Source organism: Camelina sativa, chromosome 19, assembly GCF_030686135.1.
Source record: "Camelina sativa cultivar CO46 ecotype springtype chromosome 19, ASM3068613v1".
In the NCBI taxonomy this organism is placed as follows: Eukaryota; Viridiplantae; Streptophyta; class Magnoliopsida; order Brassicales; family Brassicaceae; genus Camelina; species Camelina sativa.
Window position 1 is genome coordinate 26,278,887 of NC_141898.1, and position 19,029 is coordinate 26,297,915.

The window sequence follows — 19,029 nt, forward strand, 5'->3', positions numbered from 1 at the left end:
CTTATGGGCTTTTTTTTTTTTAAGTTGATGACCCAAATAAGACCCGACCCGTCTCGGGATGACCCAATTCAGAACGAGAACTCATGAGTCGCCGCCGTCTATCTTGTGACCGGTGAGTGTTCCCCGAAAAATGCATGTGGACTGGTTTTGATTTCTGCTTCTTAATCAGCCTTTGATAGATACTGAAGAAATTGGGTTTTCGTGTTGTAGATGAGCAGCTAGGGTTTTTGTTTTATTGCTTCAAATCGATATCGGAGATTATGGCTGCTTTAATCTCAAGAAGGATCTTTCGCACTTTGGGATCCTTAACAGCTCTAGGACGAGGCTCTTCACCAAGTACTTATCTCATTTCCTAAGCTTCTCTCGTCTCAAAATTATCTGATTGTTTCTCTCTGCCTCTTTTCGAACAGATATGCCCGTGAATACATCTGGAAATGGTTTAGCTTCTCTTACTAGTGATCTCAAGGTAATCTACTTAGTTAGTACTTGAGTAGTCTCTCTTCCTGAGTATTTTTTTTTTTTTTTTTTTTTTTTTTTTGTTATTCTCTAGATGTGTGGGTTTCATCTCTGTTGAATCAATTGCAATATGGAATGGCTTTGTTCTCCAACCGAAAGCTCTCGACTTCTATTTTGACTCCTGATGATACATTTCCTTCTGATTTACTTACGGAAAAGAGTGTGCTTACACCAGACCGAACCATAGGTATCTTATATGTTTTGTTTCAAGCTAATTCCATAACTCTGTCTGTATCTTTCATATGGTTTTGCTGAGAATTTTGTACATCTTTCATATGGTTTTGCTAAGAATTTAGTACATTTCATGGGAGTTTATGTTGGGGAAATGGAGAGTGGGTGGTTGTGTTAGAGAAATGTAGTTACTTTATGTTTTGAGAGGAGTTCCTGGCCTTATTTAGCTTATTACGTGCAGGTTAACTTAGGTTTGTTTGCCAGTGTTTCTCTCTGTTTTGTGATTGTGCTTGAGACGTGTTTAAAATCTCCGAGCAATGATGTTTTCCTTATTGCTTCTCTCTTTTTAGAACTTCTGGACGTGTATTAACTGGCTCTGGTATTGATACTTTCCATAGGACAATATCAAGACTTGGTCATTCCGGTGACGAATTTTCAGAACGAGGACAAGGTTTCATGGTTTTAGCAGGTGATGTCTTTGATGTTCCAATAAGGAAAGATATCATTCACAATGTCGTGCGATGGCAGCTTGCTAAACGCCAGCAGGTAATTAATTAGTTATCTCACAGTGCCTTAATTTAGTCGTATAAGCAAACAATCAATAAGTGTGTGACACTTTGTTGGTTGATATTTAGGGAACTCATTCGACCAAAGCATTGAGTGAGGTTAGTGGAACTGGAAGAAAGCCATGGAATCAGAAGGGTACAGGTCGAGCTAGACATGGTACTCTGCGTAGATAAATCAGTTTTTTGATTTTAAGGTTTTTTGCCATCATATATAGCTAGCTCTCTGATTGAACTTCATTGAACCATTAGTTGGTGGTTGTGTCATGCATGGACCCATACCGAGAAGCCATGCGATAAAGATGAATAAGCAGGTTCGACGGCTTGGACTGAAAATAGCATTGACAGCTCGAGCCGCTGAAGGAAAAGTCAGTCTCTTTCTCTTCTTAATCATAACTTGTGCTCTTGATCGTCCATCATTACTGTGCCTTTGTTATTAAACTGGTCTTATCGTATCTGATGGTTGAGGAAATTTATGCAGCTCCTCGTGTTTGATGATTTGGCATTGCCTACGCATAAAACAAAGAACATTGTAAATTATTACAATCAAATGGAGAAGACAAAGAAAGTCCTTGTTGTTGAAGGTGGTCCTATTGATGAAAAGCTGAAGCTAGCCACCCAGAATCTACATTATGTCAACATAATTCCATCAATAGTAAGTTATAGATAATCACATATCAAACCTTGCGGTTCCTCGACTTTAATGGGTTGGCAAATCTTGATGGAATTAACCTTGTTTATGTAACGCTTTGCAGGGGCTAAATGTTTACAGCATTCTGCTACACGATACACTTGTGATGTTCCTTGATGCTGTGGATAAGATTGTTGTGCTGATGTAGCAGCATGTGATGTCCCGCGATGCTGTGGACTAGATCTACGGGTGATACGATACTCAAATTTGATTTGCGAGTAGTAAAATTGTGAAAGTACGAGTATATTTTTTCAAGTCAGATAACGGATATAGAAGATGATTAAAATATGTTTTCGTCCAACTTACTATCAATTTAGATGAAAAATAGTAATATGTACCGTATAAACTCTTTGTAATTGTATACTTCTTCTCTAAATTAATAAAGTTAGACGTTAAAAAAAAACATTAACATCGTTTAAGAACTTAAAATTTTTATATCAATTATTTTAAAGAACACTGCGCTGTAGCGCAGATACATACTTACTCTTAAATTAAACGTAACAATACTATGTGCAAAAAAATGTCTTCACCACCGTCCGTGCTTATAAATATTGAAACAGTTACAACTCTAAAATCGTGGTTAGGTTATCAAAAGTTGTGTGTGGATTTGAGCATGTAAAAATAAGTTAGGGTAAGTTTTTTTTTTTTTTTTTGATAAAGTAAGTTAGGGTAAGTTTCTCTTTATTAAGTTGGAGTGTACTAAGTTTAATTACAGATCATATACATATATTTATCATTCATGCTCATATTTTGTATCTAACAAAACTTTGTTTGAAGTTTGAACTTGAAGAAATCAAACACTCAGATTGGCCTCGTAAATCTCTCAATGGTTCAAATGATTTTAAGATGTGATTGGGCAAAACCCCAACAACCATGCATGGGTGTTGGTCCTGTTGGACCGTAACACCACTTAATCATTTTTGCATTAAAACTAAGATTATCAAAAACAAATTTAGTAAGAGAAATCAAAGATAGGGGTAGGGTCCGAGAAACGAACTTTTTGGTAGCGCTCTTGTTAAATGTTGGTTATATAATAAGATTTAGTGGAACGGAGCAATCCGGTAATTACATGCTGGTCGATAGATTTCTTCTCGCTCATATCTATTATATAATGTACCATCTTTGAAAACCTTTAACTCTAAGTCTCTAACTGTGAAACCTTGTGATACCCTGTTAGTTCATAGCTATCGTTGAGCTTATGCATACTCCTATTAACCGTTAAAAGAGAGATGAATGTCTTAAAATCCTCTTTTTAATAAAAGGGAAGTCCACAACATTGTTTTGGTAGACTTTATAATTTTAATAAATGGTTATAAATAGTTACAAATAAGTTATATATATGTTATAGATTAATCCATATATTAATTGATTACAAGTTCATAACTCATATATTAATATATTAATGGTAACAAATAAAACCTTAATTGTAACCGAAAATCTTAAACGGGGTATTCTAAATTGATAGTTCATAGATATTCCAAACTTTATTTTCGGAAGATCACGTTGTTTCCAAAGATTTATAATCACAATATTACCAATTTATTTTCTTGAGATTTTATTGATAGACCACAACGTTAACCAAATTATTAAAGGGGATAAAAATATACTCTCAATCATAAAAGAAAGTACACAACTTTTTTTTGGTATAATAAAACGGAACTATACAACTTTTTTTGTAGAATCTTAATTTTTATAAGTTGGTTACAAAATAGATAATATATTAAATATAGGTTGGTTACAAAAAAAAGTTATAGATGAAATTCGTGGGCTATATGAAATTACGAATACACTTAAGAATATCTCAAAGAATCCTCTTAAAGATAATATTCCAATGGGGTATACAATTTCGAAAAAAAATCTTGATTATTCCATATATTGTTACACCATATATAGTGTTAGGCATAAAAATATAGTGTTAGGCGTAAGAAGGAATAAAATCTTGGCAATTAATCACACTTAATCGTGATTTCCGATATTTTATTGTGGATTTCAAAATAAATTCTGATCTAACACCCTTCCAAGCTTTTAATATAAATCAATGTCTTTAAAACCGGACCGGAAGGTGAACCAGAAGTTTTTCGGGTCACTGGGTCAACAAGTCGGACATATTGAATTAAGGGTCAATTGGTTTATTAGTTTGATTACATTTTATGAATATAACATTTACTTTTCTATAAATATATGAACAAAACATACATAGTTAAGTACTAAACAACTAAAATTAAACTTTTAAATGATTAGATAAAATAACTAATTGATTCTTTTATAAATAACGACATTTATTTTTAATTTGGTTTGAGTTTAAAGTATGACCAAAATAAAATATTTTAATTTGAGACCGACAATCCAGTCTGACCTGCCGGGTTTTATTTGTTAGATAGAAGTTACCCGGACCGGAATACCTATCGGGTTGTGGTTGGATCGAACTGACTGGCCGGTCCGGTCCTGGTTAAAAAACATTGATATAAATCATTCAGATCTCCATTCACCAAAATACATCTCTCATATTCATACAAAAAAATAACAATCGTTTCTCAGTTTATAATGCTAAACCGTTTTATAAATTATATTTTATTTTAAAATTATAATATAAATAAATGGAATTTTAATCTGTGCTCTAGCATGGATCCAAATCTAGTTGGACTCCAAAAAGAATACTATATTAAATCACAACGAAGGAAATCCAGCATGTAGTTTTCTGTACGGGTAATTTTATATTGGATTGAGTTTTTAAATTAATGAATGGTATACAATTTCAATGTTTCTAGACATTCAATTTACTTGGGCATTTGCGATTCTCGAAAAGTGATTTTTGATGTCGAAAGAAAGTTTCTATCAAAATCCTCTATATAATAAATTATATAATGAAAGTACAGGATATTTTTTTTAGATTATATAATAGATATATTTATGATTTTTTGGTTATACATTTATGATATAGGTGTATCATAATATACGGGTTAGTCTGATTTTTGGTAAGTAAGGATAGTATGGATTTAGTTAATTATAGTAACATATAAATCAATTATAGGTAACATTTAAAAGATAAGAAAATCTCTCAACCTAATTAAAACAAAAATATGTGATTCTTCTTTCACATTTATTTTATTTTATATTTAAATTATTTTAATTTTTTTATCTAATATATTTAATTAGTAAAATTTATGATTTTTTCTGCATATGATGTAATTTAAATTTTTTAAAACAGATATATATTGCTCAACTGATGAATAAAAAAAATATACATAATGCCCTACATCACCTAAGAAAACTAGGCAAAGATTCAAAGTCATATTAATAAAAAAGAGACCAAAATGATTCTGAATATAAATGAGCAGAAACCTTGATTTATCAGGCATTGAAATTAAAAAATTTATGCATTTTATTACGGTTCTTTATTTTAAAGAATTTCAACTTTTAATAACTTTAAAAATTCAAATGTATAACTTTTTAAATTTTTTTAAAGATTATTAATATTTCAATTATTAAAACATTTATCGTTTTATAAAATGTTTAAGATATGAATAATATTTAAACTTTATATTAAGTTCAAATATTATAAGTATTTCAATTTCTAAAATAATAAAATTTATTCAAACATATTAAATTTTAATAATATATACGAATTAAAATATCACATGACGGGTTATATGGCAGAACATATTTGAGTTGATATTAATAAAAAATTAAAATGTCATTAATTCGGTGCTACACGGGTAAAATATTATCTCATTATTTTGTGAACTTTTTAAAACTTTAAAGATTATTAATATTTCAATTATTATAACATTTAATTTTTAACTGTTTAAGATATTAATAATACTTAAACTTTATAAGAAGTTCAAATATTATAAGTAGTTCAATTTCTATAAAAAAAACTTTATTAAAACATTTTAAATTTTAAAAATATATTTAGATGTTTATGAAGTTTTTTCTGCGGTGTACAACGAATTAAAATATCACACGACGAGTTATATGGCTAGACATGTTTGAGTAGATATTAATAGAAACTTAAAATGTCATTAATTCGGTGCTACATGGATAAAATATCATCTCATTATTTTGTTAACAATATGAATATTAGATTAATAGGCATATCTAATTAAATCGATTAATTAATATTGTAACAAAATAATTAATATGTGGTATAGTGTAGGTTAAGTCATATAATTTACAATCAAAATACAATATATAATTTTAAAAACTAAACAAATCAAATGAAATTAACAAACAGAAATTAATATTTTTATCAAATAACTTAAACTACAGTGTATCGCGGGTCAAAATCTAGATTTACTAGAATAGATCTTATAAAATATATGTTATTTTCATAAGTTATATTCAACATATGATTTCATGGCATAGTATTTGAGAAAAAAAAATTAAAACAAATAAAATAGTTATATATATAACACTTTAAATAAAAATTACAAAATAAATAAAATAAATGTTAATCCGTGGTTTAGCACGGATCCAATTCTAGTGTATGTATATTACGTAAACCATTCTTACAATTTTGTTTCTATCAAAATGTACATATATTACGTAAACCATTCTTACAGTTTTGATAACAGTGTGCTACCGCTTCCAAAGCAAATAAACACATGTTGCTGCAAGGAAAAAATATCTGGACCTGTTAATAGATAGGTCGGCCCAATAAGCAACCAACAGAAGTCAAAACGACGGCGTTTGAGTTTATTTTTGCACTTCTTGTTGTTGTCCAAATCCAAAAACCTCCAGTGTCCGGCCAGACTCATCCATCGCCAAATCCCTAGAAAATTAAAAATGGCGTCTATGTGCATCTCTCTCCAGCCAACCCTAAATCCCAGAGGCAGCAGACCACTACTCCACAGCCTCTCCTTCCCTAGATCGAGCACCGTCTCCATCCCCAGCCCCTCAAGGAAGAGAGCCGTGACGACACGCGCCTCATACAACCCAACGCCGGCGACGGAGCGCGTGATAGCAATCGCGTCCTACGCGCTGCCGTTCTTCAACTCGCTGCAGTACGGTAGATTCTTGTTCGCGCAGTACCCTAGGCTTGGACTGCTGATGGAGCCAGTGTTCCCAATCCTGAATCTGTACAGATCCGTGCCGTACGCGAGCTTCGTGGCCTTCTTCGGGCTGTACCTGGGTGTGGTTAGGAACACGAGTCTCAGCAGGTACGTGAGGTTCAACGCTATGCAGGCGGTGACGCTGGATGTGCTGCTTGCTGTTCCGGTGCTCCTGACCCGGATTCTTGATCCGGGTCAAGGAGGCGGGTTTGGGATGAAGGCGATGATGTGGGGACACACGGGTGTGTTCGTCTTCAGCTCTATGTGTTTTGTCTATGGAGTCCTCTCCTGCTTAGTCGGTAAAACACCTTACATTCCCTTTGTCGCTGATGCCGCCAGTAGACAACTCTAAAATTATTGCTCAGCTTCTCTTATATATGTTTGTTTAGTTAAAACTACTGATGATGATGATGATGGTGTAAGTTGTTTTTTGGGCTATATGAAATGTAATAATTTTGATAGCTTAGGTTCAGAAGCAAGCAAGACCTGTGAGAGATATGAAAACTATCAAGATTATTAAATTCGTTGGCATAAACACATTCGTGCGGGAGTCTCCTATGATGCCATAACTGAGACGATCAAACAATCCCTAAGAAATCTGATTTTGATTTGTTAAAAGACCAGAGTATTTACTACAAAGTAATGACCCCTCAAAGTGACAGTCCCAAACTCCAAATGATTTTCACTCGTCCCGAGTTCTGGTTTCCCTTGGCCAAAAATTTACTTAGCCATCTATGGTTGCAATGTAACGACCGTACGACAAACCAAAAATTATAATCAAGAAACAAATCCTATTCGAGATAAGAAAGTTCTGATTGTTTGACTTTTGGAACTAGAATAATGACATTTGAATTATGAACGTTGGATAGAAGAATATTTGGACTAATAAGAGAATACAAAATGAAGATTCACAAGAGATCACGAAACAAAGGATGTTAAGAGAAATCAGAACCGTTACTTTCGAAAGTTCAAAAGACAGAATCAACCCACATAAAGAAATAAATATTTATTACCTTCCAAAAATCTCTTCTACATTCCGGTAATTTGCAAGATGGTTTACACAATTAAATACCGCTGATTTCGAAAAATTGAAGTTCAAAATCAATTTGAGGATCCGAGATAAAAGCTTATTATATACCACATACACACACATATCTCTATATATAGAGTAGGTTTCTATGGTCTAATATTCTATAACACGACCCCACATGCAAAGAACAGAAACACAACCGACGCAAATTAGAAAAGTTTAAAATATCCAATTCGTTATCAATTGACATTTTACCCTAATGGCGAGAGAGGGCGATTTGGCGATTGTGGGCAAGACGTGATAATGATGGATATCGGAGAGAGGGGGCGGCCACCAAGGGATCCGCCGGATACCCTCAGGGACTGGGTGACTAGAGTACGGAACGACAAGTTTGGAGGAGTGCCGTCGCCAGATAGTGTGCTTGATGATGATTTTGTTACTGAGAGGTGCCGGTTAGAGTTCCCTGACAGAGAGAATGGGGAACCGGTTGTGACAATTGGGGCTGAGGTGCTTGAAGCTATGCATGGTTTATGGAGGAAGTGTATGTTTGTGAAGGTGTTGGGGAGCCATATCCCCGTCGCGGTGCTGAGTCGGAAACTGAGGGATTTGTGGAAGCCAAAGGGTGTCATGTATGTCATGGACCTTCCCCGACAATTGTTTATGGTCCGGTTTGAAGTGGAGGAGGAATACCTGGCTACACTAACTGGAGGTCTATGGAGGGTGTTTGGGAACTACCTGTTTGTGCAGGATTGGTCACCGGATTTTGATCCGTTACGCGATGAGATTGTGGCAACGCCGGTGTGGGTGCGGGTGAATAACCTTCCGGTGAGCTACTATCATAAAGCCATTCTTAGAGCTATCACAAGTGGATTAGGGAAGCCTGTGCGGGTGGATATGACGACCCTAACGTTTGAAAGGGCCCGTTATGCTCGAGTTTGTGTTGAGGTTGATTTATCGAAACCATTGAAAAGATCAGTAGTCGTCAATGGTGAACGATATTATGTCGCATATGAAGGTTTGATGAAGATTTGCTCTTCGTGTGGTTTGTATGGACATTTGGTCCATTTCTGCCCCCACCGTGTGGTGGAGAAGGTGATTCCTTTAGCAGAGCGGACTGCTACGACTGAGGAGCCCGAGCTGAATAAGGTTGATGATGGTTTTATGATGGTTGGTCGGAAAGGGCACCGGTCGTCTCAGCCGGTGACTCCGCAGATGGTGGTTGCGGCGAGTCCGTCGACCGCTCGAAGCAGAGAGAATCTTCAGGATATCACGAAAAGTCCGGGATTGGAAACATCAAATTGTTTCGGGAATCTTGGCAATGATGCAGAATCTGGAGAGATAAGGGAAGTGGCCAAAATAAATGAAGCGAATAAGGAAAATGAATTACCTCTTACCTACGGTAATAATGATTCAAATCTGGACCAAATCAAAGCAGTGCCGTTCACGGCAAGTTTGGCGAAAGGAAATAGTGGTCCTCGGAATGGACCTAAAACAAAGAAAAAGAGGGTAGGGAAGACTTTGGAGTCCACTGGGCCGAGGCAGAAGCAGGTGCATAATAGTCGGCCCATGGGAGGATTGGTTTTTGGGCCCATTAAGGGGGAGGAGTTTTCTGTTAATGGTAAATGTTTGCGGGTAGAATCAACTGGGATGGGACGATTAGGAGACGAGTTTGCGAATAACGACAATCGAGTACAGGAGGGAAGCATGCAGGTGGGTTCCAGAAATACTGTAACTCAACCTGCAGTGCCTGATGATTCGATGAGTGGCAGGGAGAATGATCCGCAACAGGTTGATGTTGTTGCAGAGTCGGATACAGGGAAGGCATAACGATTTTCCCCGGTAGTGCGAAGCATCTATATAATTTCTATGATGAATCTGATTTTGTGGAACTGTCGGGGGACGAATAAACCTAATTTTCGGCGAACAATACGATACATGTTGAAGAAAAATAAAACAGACATTTTGGCTTTGTTTGAAACGCATGCGGCTGGTGACAGAGCGGGTCAAATATGTCAAGGGTTGGGCTTTGAGCACTCGTTTCGAGTTGATGCTGTGGGTCAAAGCGGGGGCTTGTGGCTTTTGTGGAGAGAAGTGGTCGGGGAGATGGAGATTTTGGAGTCTTCGGATCAATTTATTGTTGCGAAGCTACAAGACGGAAGTGAGGTCTTGTACTTATTGGTGGTTTATGCGGCTCCATCTGCAAGCAGGAGAAGCGGGCTTTGGGAGAAGCTGAGCGATATCATTCAGACGTTGGATGGATCAATTGTGGTAGGTGGTGACTTTAATACTATTGTGAGAATCGACGAACGATCAGGGGGTAATGGGCGTTTATCGGCGGATTCGTTGGCCTTTGGGGATTGGATAAATGACCTTTCTTTGGTGGATATGGGGTTTCGAGGACATCATTTTACCTAGAAAAGGGGGAGAACTGAGGGGCATTATGTTGCCAAGAGGCTGGACCGGGTATTGTGTTGTCACCATGCGCGGCTTAAGTGGCAAGATGCTTGCGTTACACACTTGCCGTTTTTAGCGTCTGATCACGCACCTTTGTATTTGCAACTGAGTCCGGAGGTGGGGCGGAACCCAGGACGGCGACCTTTCCGCTTTGAGGCTGCGTGGCTTGAACACCCTAGCTTTAAAGATTTGTTTGTTGCTTCTTGGGACGGTGAGAAGAGTACGCTAGAGGCATTGCTTGAGTTACAAGTTAAGCTAAAGCGGTGGAACCGTGAGGTGTTCGGCGATATCCAGAAGCGGAAGGAGGCATTAATGGAGAAGATACGGGTTATTCAGGATGCTTTGGATGTTTCCCAGACTGATGATATGCTGCGACATGAGGAGGAGCTCTTGAAAGAGTTTGATATTGTTTTGGAGCAAGAGGAAGTTTTATGGTTCTAAAAATCACGTGAGAAGTGGATAGTGCTTGATGATCGCAATACTAAGTATTTTCACAAGTCTACGGTTATCCGGCGCCGGCATAACATAATTGAGATGCTACGTAATGCGGATGATACATGGGTGGTGGATCCGCAGGCATTGGAGACGCTTGCTGTGGATTATTATATAAGACTGTATTCGCTTGATAGTGTTCCGGCGGTGGTTGAATAATTACCACGGGACGGGTTTGTCCCCCTTACACGGTATTAACAGACATGATTGACTAAACCATTTGTTGTGGTTGAGGTGGAGGAAGCGGTGCGGAGCATGGGACGGTTTAAAGCTCCTGGGCCAGATGGCTATCAACCGATCTTCTACCAGGACTGTTGGGATGTAGTGGGAGAGTTAGTGGTTAAATTTGTTATTGATTTCTTTGCATCCGGTCAGTTGCCGGCAGAGGCGAATGCGGCGTTGGTTGTTTTAATCGCCAAAGTTGCTACTCCAGAAAGAATAACTCAGTTCCGTCCTATCAGTATTTGCAATGTGTTATTCAAAATGATTACTAAAACAATGGTGTTACGGTTGAAACGCGTGATTGGGACACGTATCAGACCCGCTCAGTCTAGTTTTATTCCGGGTAGGTTGAGTACTGATAATATTGTGATTGTTCAAGAGGCGGTACACTCTATGAGACGGAAGAAGGATCGCAAAGGTTGGATGCTTCTCAAACTGGATTTGGAGAAGGCATATGACCGCATCCGGTGGGATTTTTTGGAAGATACTCTGAAGGCTGCTGGCCTGGAGGATTGTTGGGTGAGGTGGATTTTACAATGTGTGGTAAACCCATCTATGTCATTGATGTTCAATGGGGAGAAGACCACATCCTTTATAGCTGCTCGTGGCCTCCGTCAGGGGGATCCGCTATCGCCATACCTCTTTGTTCTCTGTCTTGAATGGCTAATTGACCGTCCAATGGCGATTAAAGAGTGGAAACCTATTACTCTATCTCGAGGAGGCCCAAAACTCTCTCATGTCTGTTTTGCTGACGACTTAATTCTTTTTGCGGAAGCCTCTGTTTCCCAGATCAGAGTGATTAAGACGGTGTTAGAAATTTTTTGTGTCACTGATATGTATATATTTTACACACTTTCATCATGCAATTCTCGTTCATTTTGTTCTCTTAACTCATTGTTTTGCATTATTTTTCGTCTCTTTTGCATAATATGCATATTTATGTAGTCTTCGCATTGGTTTTGCATGCATATTGCATATTGGTGTTATTTCAGGTGTTTTAGGAGATGTCCAAACCATCAAGAGCAAACAGAGAGCAGGAGAGCAGTCCAGCGACTCGATCTACACTACCCAGCGCGACTCGATCTACACTACCCAGCGCGACCCAATCTTCCAAGTCTTTGATCGAGTCGAGTGAAGATTTTACTTTGGGATTCAGCCTTCGAGGTCTTCATCAAAGTTGTAGAGAATTGAGTCATTTTTCCAATGCCGTTGATTTTAAGCCAATCGGGGACGTGGTTCAAAAGGTATCACCGTTTTAGTGGATGCACGTACATTCTAAACTCCGACTCGACCCGCACACAAAGAAGAGCTCCCACTCGATCGTACATGTCAGCAGCGACTCGACCAAGACGTCCCAGGAGGGCTCCTGAGCACCCTCTAGGCGCGACTCGATCAGCAGCTCTCAGACAACACATTTCAAGCTGCCTCTCGATCGATGTTTTCAAGCTACCTCTCGATCGATGTTTTCAAGCTGCCTCTCGATCAACGATCTCAAGCCACCATTCGATAAAGCTTCCTGGACTCCGACTCGATCGACACTCCCATGATACGAATCGATCGACGCTTTTAAACTGACGTCCTGGTTTTGTTCTGAAGACGCGTCCGAGAAGGGTTCTCGAACCGACGTTCTATATTGTCGTTTTACGTTTTAGGGATTTCCATGTTTTACTATAAATACGTTTTGTTAAGTTTTGACGGAGACATTCTTTTATCTCGTTTTTTTTGTTTTCTTTTCCCTAAGGTTTACCGAGCCACCTAAAACACTTGAGACTTTGTAATCTAGATAGCTTTGATTTTATTGAGATTTTGCATTTTATTTCTTCTACAAAGTCGTTCATTTCATTTTTGTCTATTTGATGATGCTTGATTCAACATTTTCTGAGATTGTATCCTTGATGATGATTTCTAGATCCGAGTAGTGTGATAGTTCTTGAGGATGGGATAGATTAGGTGGAAGATCTTAGTATGTAGGGTGTTTAAGTTTAGATTCGTGTGATTCCCTTCTGGACTAGAGTTAGAAATCGTAGTTTCTCACTGATCAATTGGAACTATGTCTTAGACATTTTGACACCCAAAAGGTGTTCGATGAAATGTATGACCAACTAGTGCCAGAGACTTACATTCCTAGCCTAAGAGATTAGTTGTCTAGGGTGTATGTTGACGTGAATGAACTTGTTTGTCATGCCTGCTTGATCATGTTTCTCTAGCGAGAGCTAGGTTTGGAAGTGTTTGAGTTTGAGTAGCTTCTGTCAAGAGATTGGCTTAGCTAAGTCGTGATGTTCATTGTTTAGGGATAGCTTGCTTGTGGCATGTTAAACACTCTGTAGATTAAGAGACTCCACCGACATCAATTACTCCCATCCTTAGGACTTCTATCTTATCTGATTGTTTCTGCATCTTTAAGCTTGTTATTTATTTCTGTTCCAATAGCTTGCTCATTTGTCTCTGCTCGTTTAGCTTGTTTTTGCTCTCTTAAGTTATTGCATTTTAGCTCTTGTTCTGCAAACTCGTTTTGTTCTTGCATCTCGTTCACTCTAGGTTGTTAGACAAAAACTCATTTTGAATCTGGCTTAACTTGTGACTGCTTGATTGCATCTTGATTGTTAGTAAAGTTTCCTATTTGGATTGACACCTTCTGTACTACAACTGCATAAGGTTAATTGAGACCTGCTAGGATAGACACAAAAATCTTAGTATTAGTCACCTCAGGACAGAAGGTAAGCTTGGAGAATTCGAAGATCTTCTTTTCTGAAAATGTGTCACGGGATTTGAGAAGTTTAATAAGTGTGGAGAGTGGTATACAAGCCACAGTGGATTTGGGCATGCCTGTCCTCCAGAAGAGGATCAACAAGGAGACGTTTGGTGAAGTTTTGGAAAGGGTGTCCTCACGCTTAGCGGGTTAGCGAGGGCGTTTTTTGAGTATGGCTGGGCGAATAACATTGACGCGGTCAGTACTAGCGTCGATACCTATTCATACAATGAGCACAATTGTACTTCCTAAAGCAATTTTAGACGGGTTGGACAAAGTATTGCGGTCGTTTATATGGGGGAGTATCCCGGAGAAGAAGAAGTTACACTTGGTGGCTTGGGATAGAGTATGTAAACCACGACCAGAAAGAGGACTTGGGATTCGTGCTTTGCAAGATATGAATATGGCGGTTATTGCAAAGATAGGCTGGCGGTTGTTGCATGATACTACGGGTTTGTGGGCTAGGATCCTCCGTACCAAGTATAAAGTGGGTGACTTTGTTGATCAGAGTTGGTTGGGATTGAAACGGCCAGGGTCATCGACATGGCGTAGTGTAAAACAGGGTCTGCAAGAGGTTATCCTGCGGGGCAGGAGTTGGGTAGTTGGTGATGGCCGGGATATACGGTTTTGGACGGATAGGTGGTTAAAGAACGAAGCACTGGTTGAGAGCGTAAGTGTCAACTTACCACATAATTATGCAGAATTGCGGGTACATGACCTTTGGCAGGATGGAGCGGGGTGGAAGTTAGAGGAGATTATGCCATATGTGTCTCACAGTGTGAGTCTCGAACTGGCTGTGGTGGTAGTGGATAAGTTTGCAGGGGTTAAGGATCGTCTATCATGGGGCGGTACTGCAGATGGTAGGTTCACAGTGAAGTCAGCACACGCTGTTATTGTTAAGACGATAACAACGGATCAGAACATGGCTAGTTTCTTTGATCGAGTATGGACAGTGATTGCACCGGAGAGAGTACGAGTATTTCTTTGGTTGGTGGTGAACCAAGTGGTTATGACAAATTCTAAACCATATCGGAGGCACCTTGGGGACACAAATATATGTCAGTTATGTAAGATGGGAGAGGAGACCATTCTACATGTGTTGCGTGATTGTCCGGCTATCGTTGGTATTTGGAACAGATTAGTACCGGCTTCCAAACGGGTGTGGTTCTTTACAAGCACGATTCTTGAGTGGGTTTTTCGTAACTTGTCTAACAAGTCTGACGGTATGGAGGGGGTATGGCCTACAATGTTTGCTATGTGTGTTTGGTGGGAATGGAAGTGGAGGTGTGGCTATGTCTTCGGAGTGACTGGTAAGTGCCGCGATCGGGTAAAGTATGTGAGGGAAATATCTGCGGAGGTGTACCGAGTCCATCGTGTATCATTGGGGTGTATGGGGCGGGGAGAAAGGGTTGGCCGTATGATATCTTGGACACCACTAGAGGCGAACAGGTTTAAGTTAAATACAGATGGAGCATCTCGAGGAAACCCGGGGTTAGCTTCGGCAGGAGGTGTGTTGAGGAACGAAGCGGGAAATTGGTGTGGTGGCTTTGCGGTAAACATTGGGATATGTACGACTCCTCTAGCAAAGTTGTGGGGGGGGGGGGTGTACTATGGTCTTTATATTGCTTGGAGGAGGAGAGTGAGCCGGCTGGAGTTGGAGATTGACTCTGAGCTGGTAGTTGGATTTTTACGGACAGGGATTGATCCAGCTCATCCATTGTCGTTCCTGGTACGATTGTGCCATGGCTTGTTATCGAGGGACTGGATAGTCCGCATATCACATGTGTATAGGGAAGCTAACCGTCTTGCTGATGTGTTAGCTAACTATGCGTTTGACTTACCACTGGGAGTTCATCTGTTTGAGGCTGCTCCGTTGTGTGTGGAGTCGTTGGTGAGAGAAGATGTCGAAGGGGTTGCGACTCTAAGGCTTGTTCCAGGCTGAGTTTGTTTTTTCATTTCATTTTTAATAATTGCAGGGAGGCTTGTCTCCCTGTTTCCTACCAAGAAAAAAAAAAGAACAGAAACACAAACAAATTTTTCTATAACAACTATATACATACAATGGCAAACAAGAATACGCTCATGATGATTTCTCTTGTTCTCATCCTTTTGATCTCTGGTAAATCTTTTACAATTATCAAAATAAGTTTTCTTGTTCATATATTTAACTTTTCATGTATGAACTTTTAGGAAATTCTTTACCAAGAATTCGATAATGTGTATGTCAACCAGTGTGAGTTTTTTTTGCTATGAATGTAATAAATATTCGCAGGTTCAGAGGCAAGACCTGAAATATACGATCGGATGTGTCCTGGAGTGTGTGGATCTTTTGTTAAACCCGACTGCAATGGACTTTGCCATCAGTTAGGGTTTCCTGCTGGAGGATATTGTAAACCAAACAACACTTGTTGTTGCAAGAAGAAAACCTCTGCACCTGTTGATGATGATGTTTGAGCTACTGCTTGATTGTTATTTGTTCTTTTTTTCCTTACTAGCTAATGACATTTTTTCTATAGTCTAGAATAATAATTTCTAGATTTTTACTTTCCTTCCAAAAATGTTTCTTCCAATTTCTAGAATTTTACTTTCCTTCCAAAGAAATGCAAGAAATTCCAAAGAACACAACGTGTAGTGCCTCCAAATGTCTCTGTTTTCGCTACTTTTTTTGGAAATTTCCAAATGTAATGTGCTCTTGGTATAATTTTTTGTTGTAGGTGTGACTTGTTTTAGGAGACATCTTGTTGTTGTAAAAGGATTCCAAAATTCTTGGTCTGATGTATGAAAATGGTATGTGTTGTTTATAAAAAAAAAAATCCATCTACGACTTATAAAACTTTTACATAATGTCAACCATCATTTAGCCATTACATAACTACATTGAGCCATATATGGTCACAATGAAAGGCCTCCGATAAACCAAAATCTATATATAATAGCAAACCTACTTTTTGGTGTCAATTTTAATCCAACAGATAAGATTACTTCTATTATCTCATATAACGGTTTTAAATTATTAATGATCCCAACAGTTGCAAGTTTTTTTCTTCTAAATAATTGTGTTTCTTCGTTGTACCCTCATCTTCAAAAAATCGCACTAATTATTTTTTGCACCTTTTTGTTTCACACCTCTATGTTATACACCTTTATATTTTACACCTCTTTGTTTTTGTCAACTTTAATCCAACAGATAAGATTACTTCCATTATCCCATCTAATGGTTTAAAAATATTAATGATCCCAACAGTTGCGAGTTTTTTAATCCAAATTCGTGTTTCTTCGTCGTACCCCCATCTTTCATAAATTGCACTTATTAATTTTTGCAACTTTTTGTTTCACACCTCCATGTTTTACACGTTTATATTTTACATCTCTTTGTTTATTATATATAAACTTTTATGGACTATCAAAACAAGTTTCGAATTTATTGTTTTCTGAGTATTTTTAAAACTTACAAGCTAATAAATAAAATCAAAGAATTGTTTTATTGGAGTGTTCTTTTAATTAACCTGCATCAATTTTCAATTCAAGGTGTTGTTCTATTATTAATCTGCATCAATCTTCAATTCATATGTTTGTATTTGCATTGCGTTGTAATAGATATATATATATATATATATATATATATATATATAGATTTATGAAACTCATTGAACCAATGAGAAAAACTTACGAATGAACCTGTTAGTGTCTACTTATGAATTTGTTAGTTTTCATTCGGTTAATTACGAATAAAGTTAATTTCTTCTCTGTTAGATTATTATTATAACCTGAAGAAGTTTGATCTTGTTAAACGTTATCTAAAGTGCTATTTATAGTATTGTAAACACATGATTTATGAAAAGGTGCTTTACGAGAAGAAGGAATGATGACGACGCTTCATAGAAATAAAATATATTTATAGGATTATTATTATATGTGTGGTCATAAAGTTCGGAAAGAGTATAAAATTAATGATCTATAAAGATCTAAACCATCGGGCGTACACAGTTTTTTTTTGCATTGTTATATTGCAGGACATTTTTTGGTAGAGTACTTAAACAAGTCCGGTTAATATTTTACTTTTTAACTAATCATGCATGATGACATGGAATGATTCTAGAGATACGAATAAGCCAATTTTTTTTAACATACATTGTATAATTTTATATATGTTCTATTATTGTCTTATTTAACCTATTTATTTTTTTAACAAACATGTTATAAATGTAATAATCTTTTTTTTTTTATTTTGTTATGAAAGATGTCCATTGGATATAAATGATCCAGGTTAGTTTCCATTATTTTGTAAATAAAGTGTATTAAAAGTTTTAGTTGAAATTTCAATTTTTTACTTTCTGGGTATCAAACATTTTGATAATATATAGAAGCATTCCAAATGAGCATCGAAATAGAGAGTACCGAAGAAAAAGCCAGACAAACTTATGACAACACAATGTCAAATTCGAGAAAGCGTAAGCAGGACCAAATGACAAGTCAAGTTAGAAAGAAAAGATCTTCTAAAGGTGACTTATTTGCTCTTTGATGACTTTCTAATCTGTATACAATTTTTAAAAAACGTAACGTAAGTAATTAATAAACAAATTGGTTTAATTAAATGTAGGTAAACAACCAATATCATCAAAAAAAACCAAACGGAATCAATTAATAAGGAAAGTACTGCAAATGATCGTCAAACAAAAAGACCTTTATTTACAATATGTTGTAAACAAGGGCGTGTCAAATTGCCTATCATTCAAGATCCTCCACATCTGTTAAAAAAAGCTTTTGTCCGATCCATTTTTACGAAGACATATTAGAGTATATAATTCTATGTTCTCTATGTGTTCTATGGGTGCTACCATTGATTATTCAATTTTAAATTCAGCAGTCCCTTTTTGTTTTAAAGTGTATGGTGAAAATTATCATAGTATTGGGTCACTTTTACCAGTGGATGAGCAACAACCTAAATTCTTACAAATGTATATATTTGACACCGCTAATGAGTTGAAAATAGGTTATCTATATTTTCAGGTGGAAAAGAAATAGTAGATGAGCAAATTTTGTTAGCTCTAATAAACAAGTTTGATGAAAAAAATATTTTAGCCAAAACA

At 37.2% G+C, this 19,029-nt stretch overlaps 3 protein-coding genes and 1 pseudogene across 4 annotated transcripts; all 4 read left to right on the forward strand.

Moving 5' to 3' along the window:
• The first annotated feature begins 19 nt into the window (after window positions 1-19).
• Window positions 20-2,344, forward strand: LOC104766835 (uncharacterized; annotated as a pseudogene). Its single transcript, XR_015591383.1, has 9 exons — window positions 20-112; window positions 211-336; window positions 411-437; window positions 551-703; window positions 1,086-1,233; window positions 1,323-1,410; window positions 1,503-1,618; window positions 1,732-1,905; window positions 2,006-2,344. The product of XR_015591383.1 is annotated as an uncharacterized LOC104766835 (transcript).
• A 4,117-nt stretch (window positions 2,345-6,461) lies between these two features.
• LOC104766834 (protein TIC 20-II, chloroplastic) lies at window positions 6,462-7,453 on the forward strand. The gene has a single exon (XM_010490801.3). It carries the CDS (start codon window positions 6,727-6,729, stop codon window positions 7,342-7,344), a length of 618 nt encoding a protein of 205 aa, XP_010489103.1. The 5' UTR covers window positions 6,462-6,726; the 3' UTR covers window positions 7,345-7,453.
• Window positions 7,454-8,328: 875 nt separating this feature from the next.
• LOC147921054 (uncharacterized) lies at window positions 8,329-9,849 on the forward strand. The gene has a single exon (XM_087501356.1). The coding sequence runs from the start codon at window positions 8,329-8,331 to the stop codon at window positions 9,847-9,849; it is 1,521 nt and encodes a 506-aa protein (XP_087357482.1).
• A 6,151-nt stretch (window positions 9,850-16,000) lies between these two features.
• On the forward strand, window positions 16,001-16,393 carry LOC109130883 (defensin-like protein). The gene is made up of 2 exons (XM_019240966.2): window positions 16,001-16,058; window positions 16,212-16,393. Exons 1-2 carry the CDS (start codon window positions 16,001-16,003, stop codon window positions 16,391-16,393), a joined length of 240 nt encoding a protein of 79 aa, XP_019096511.1.
• Window positions 16,394-19,029: the final 2,636 nt, after the last annotated feature.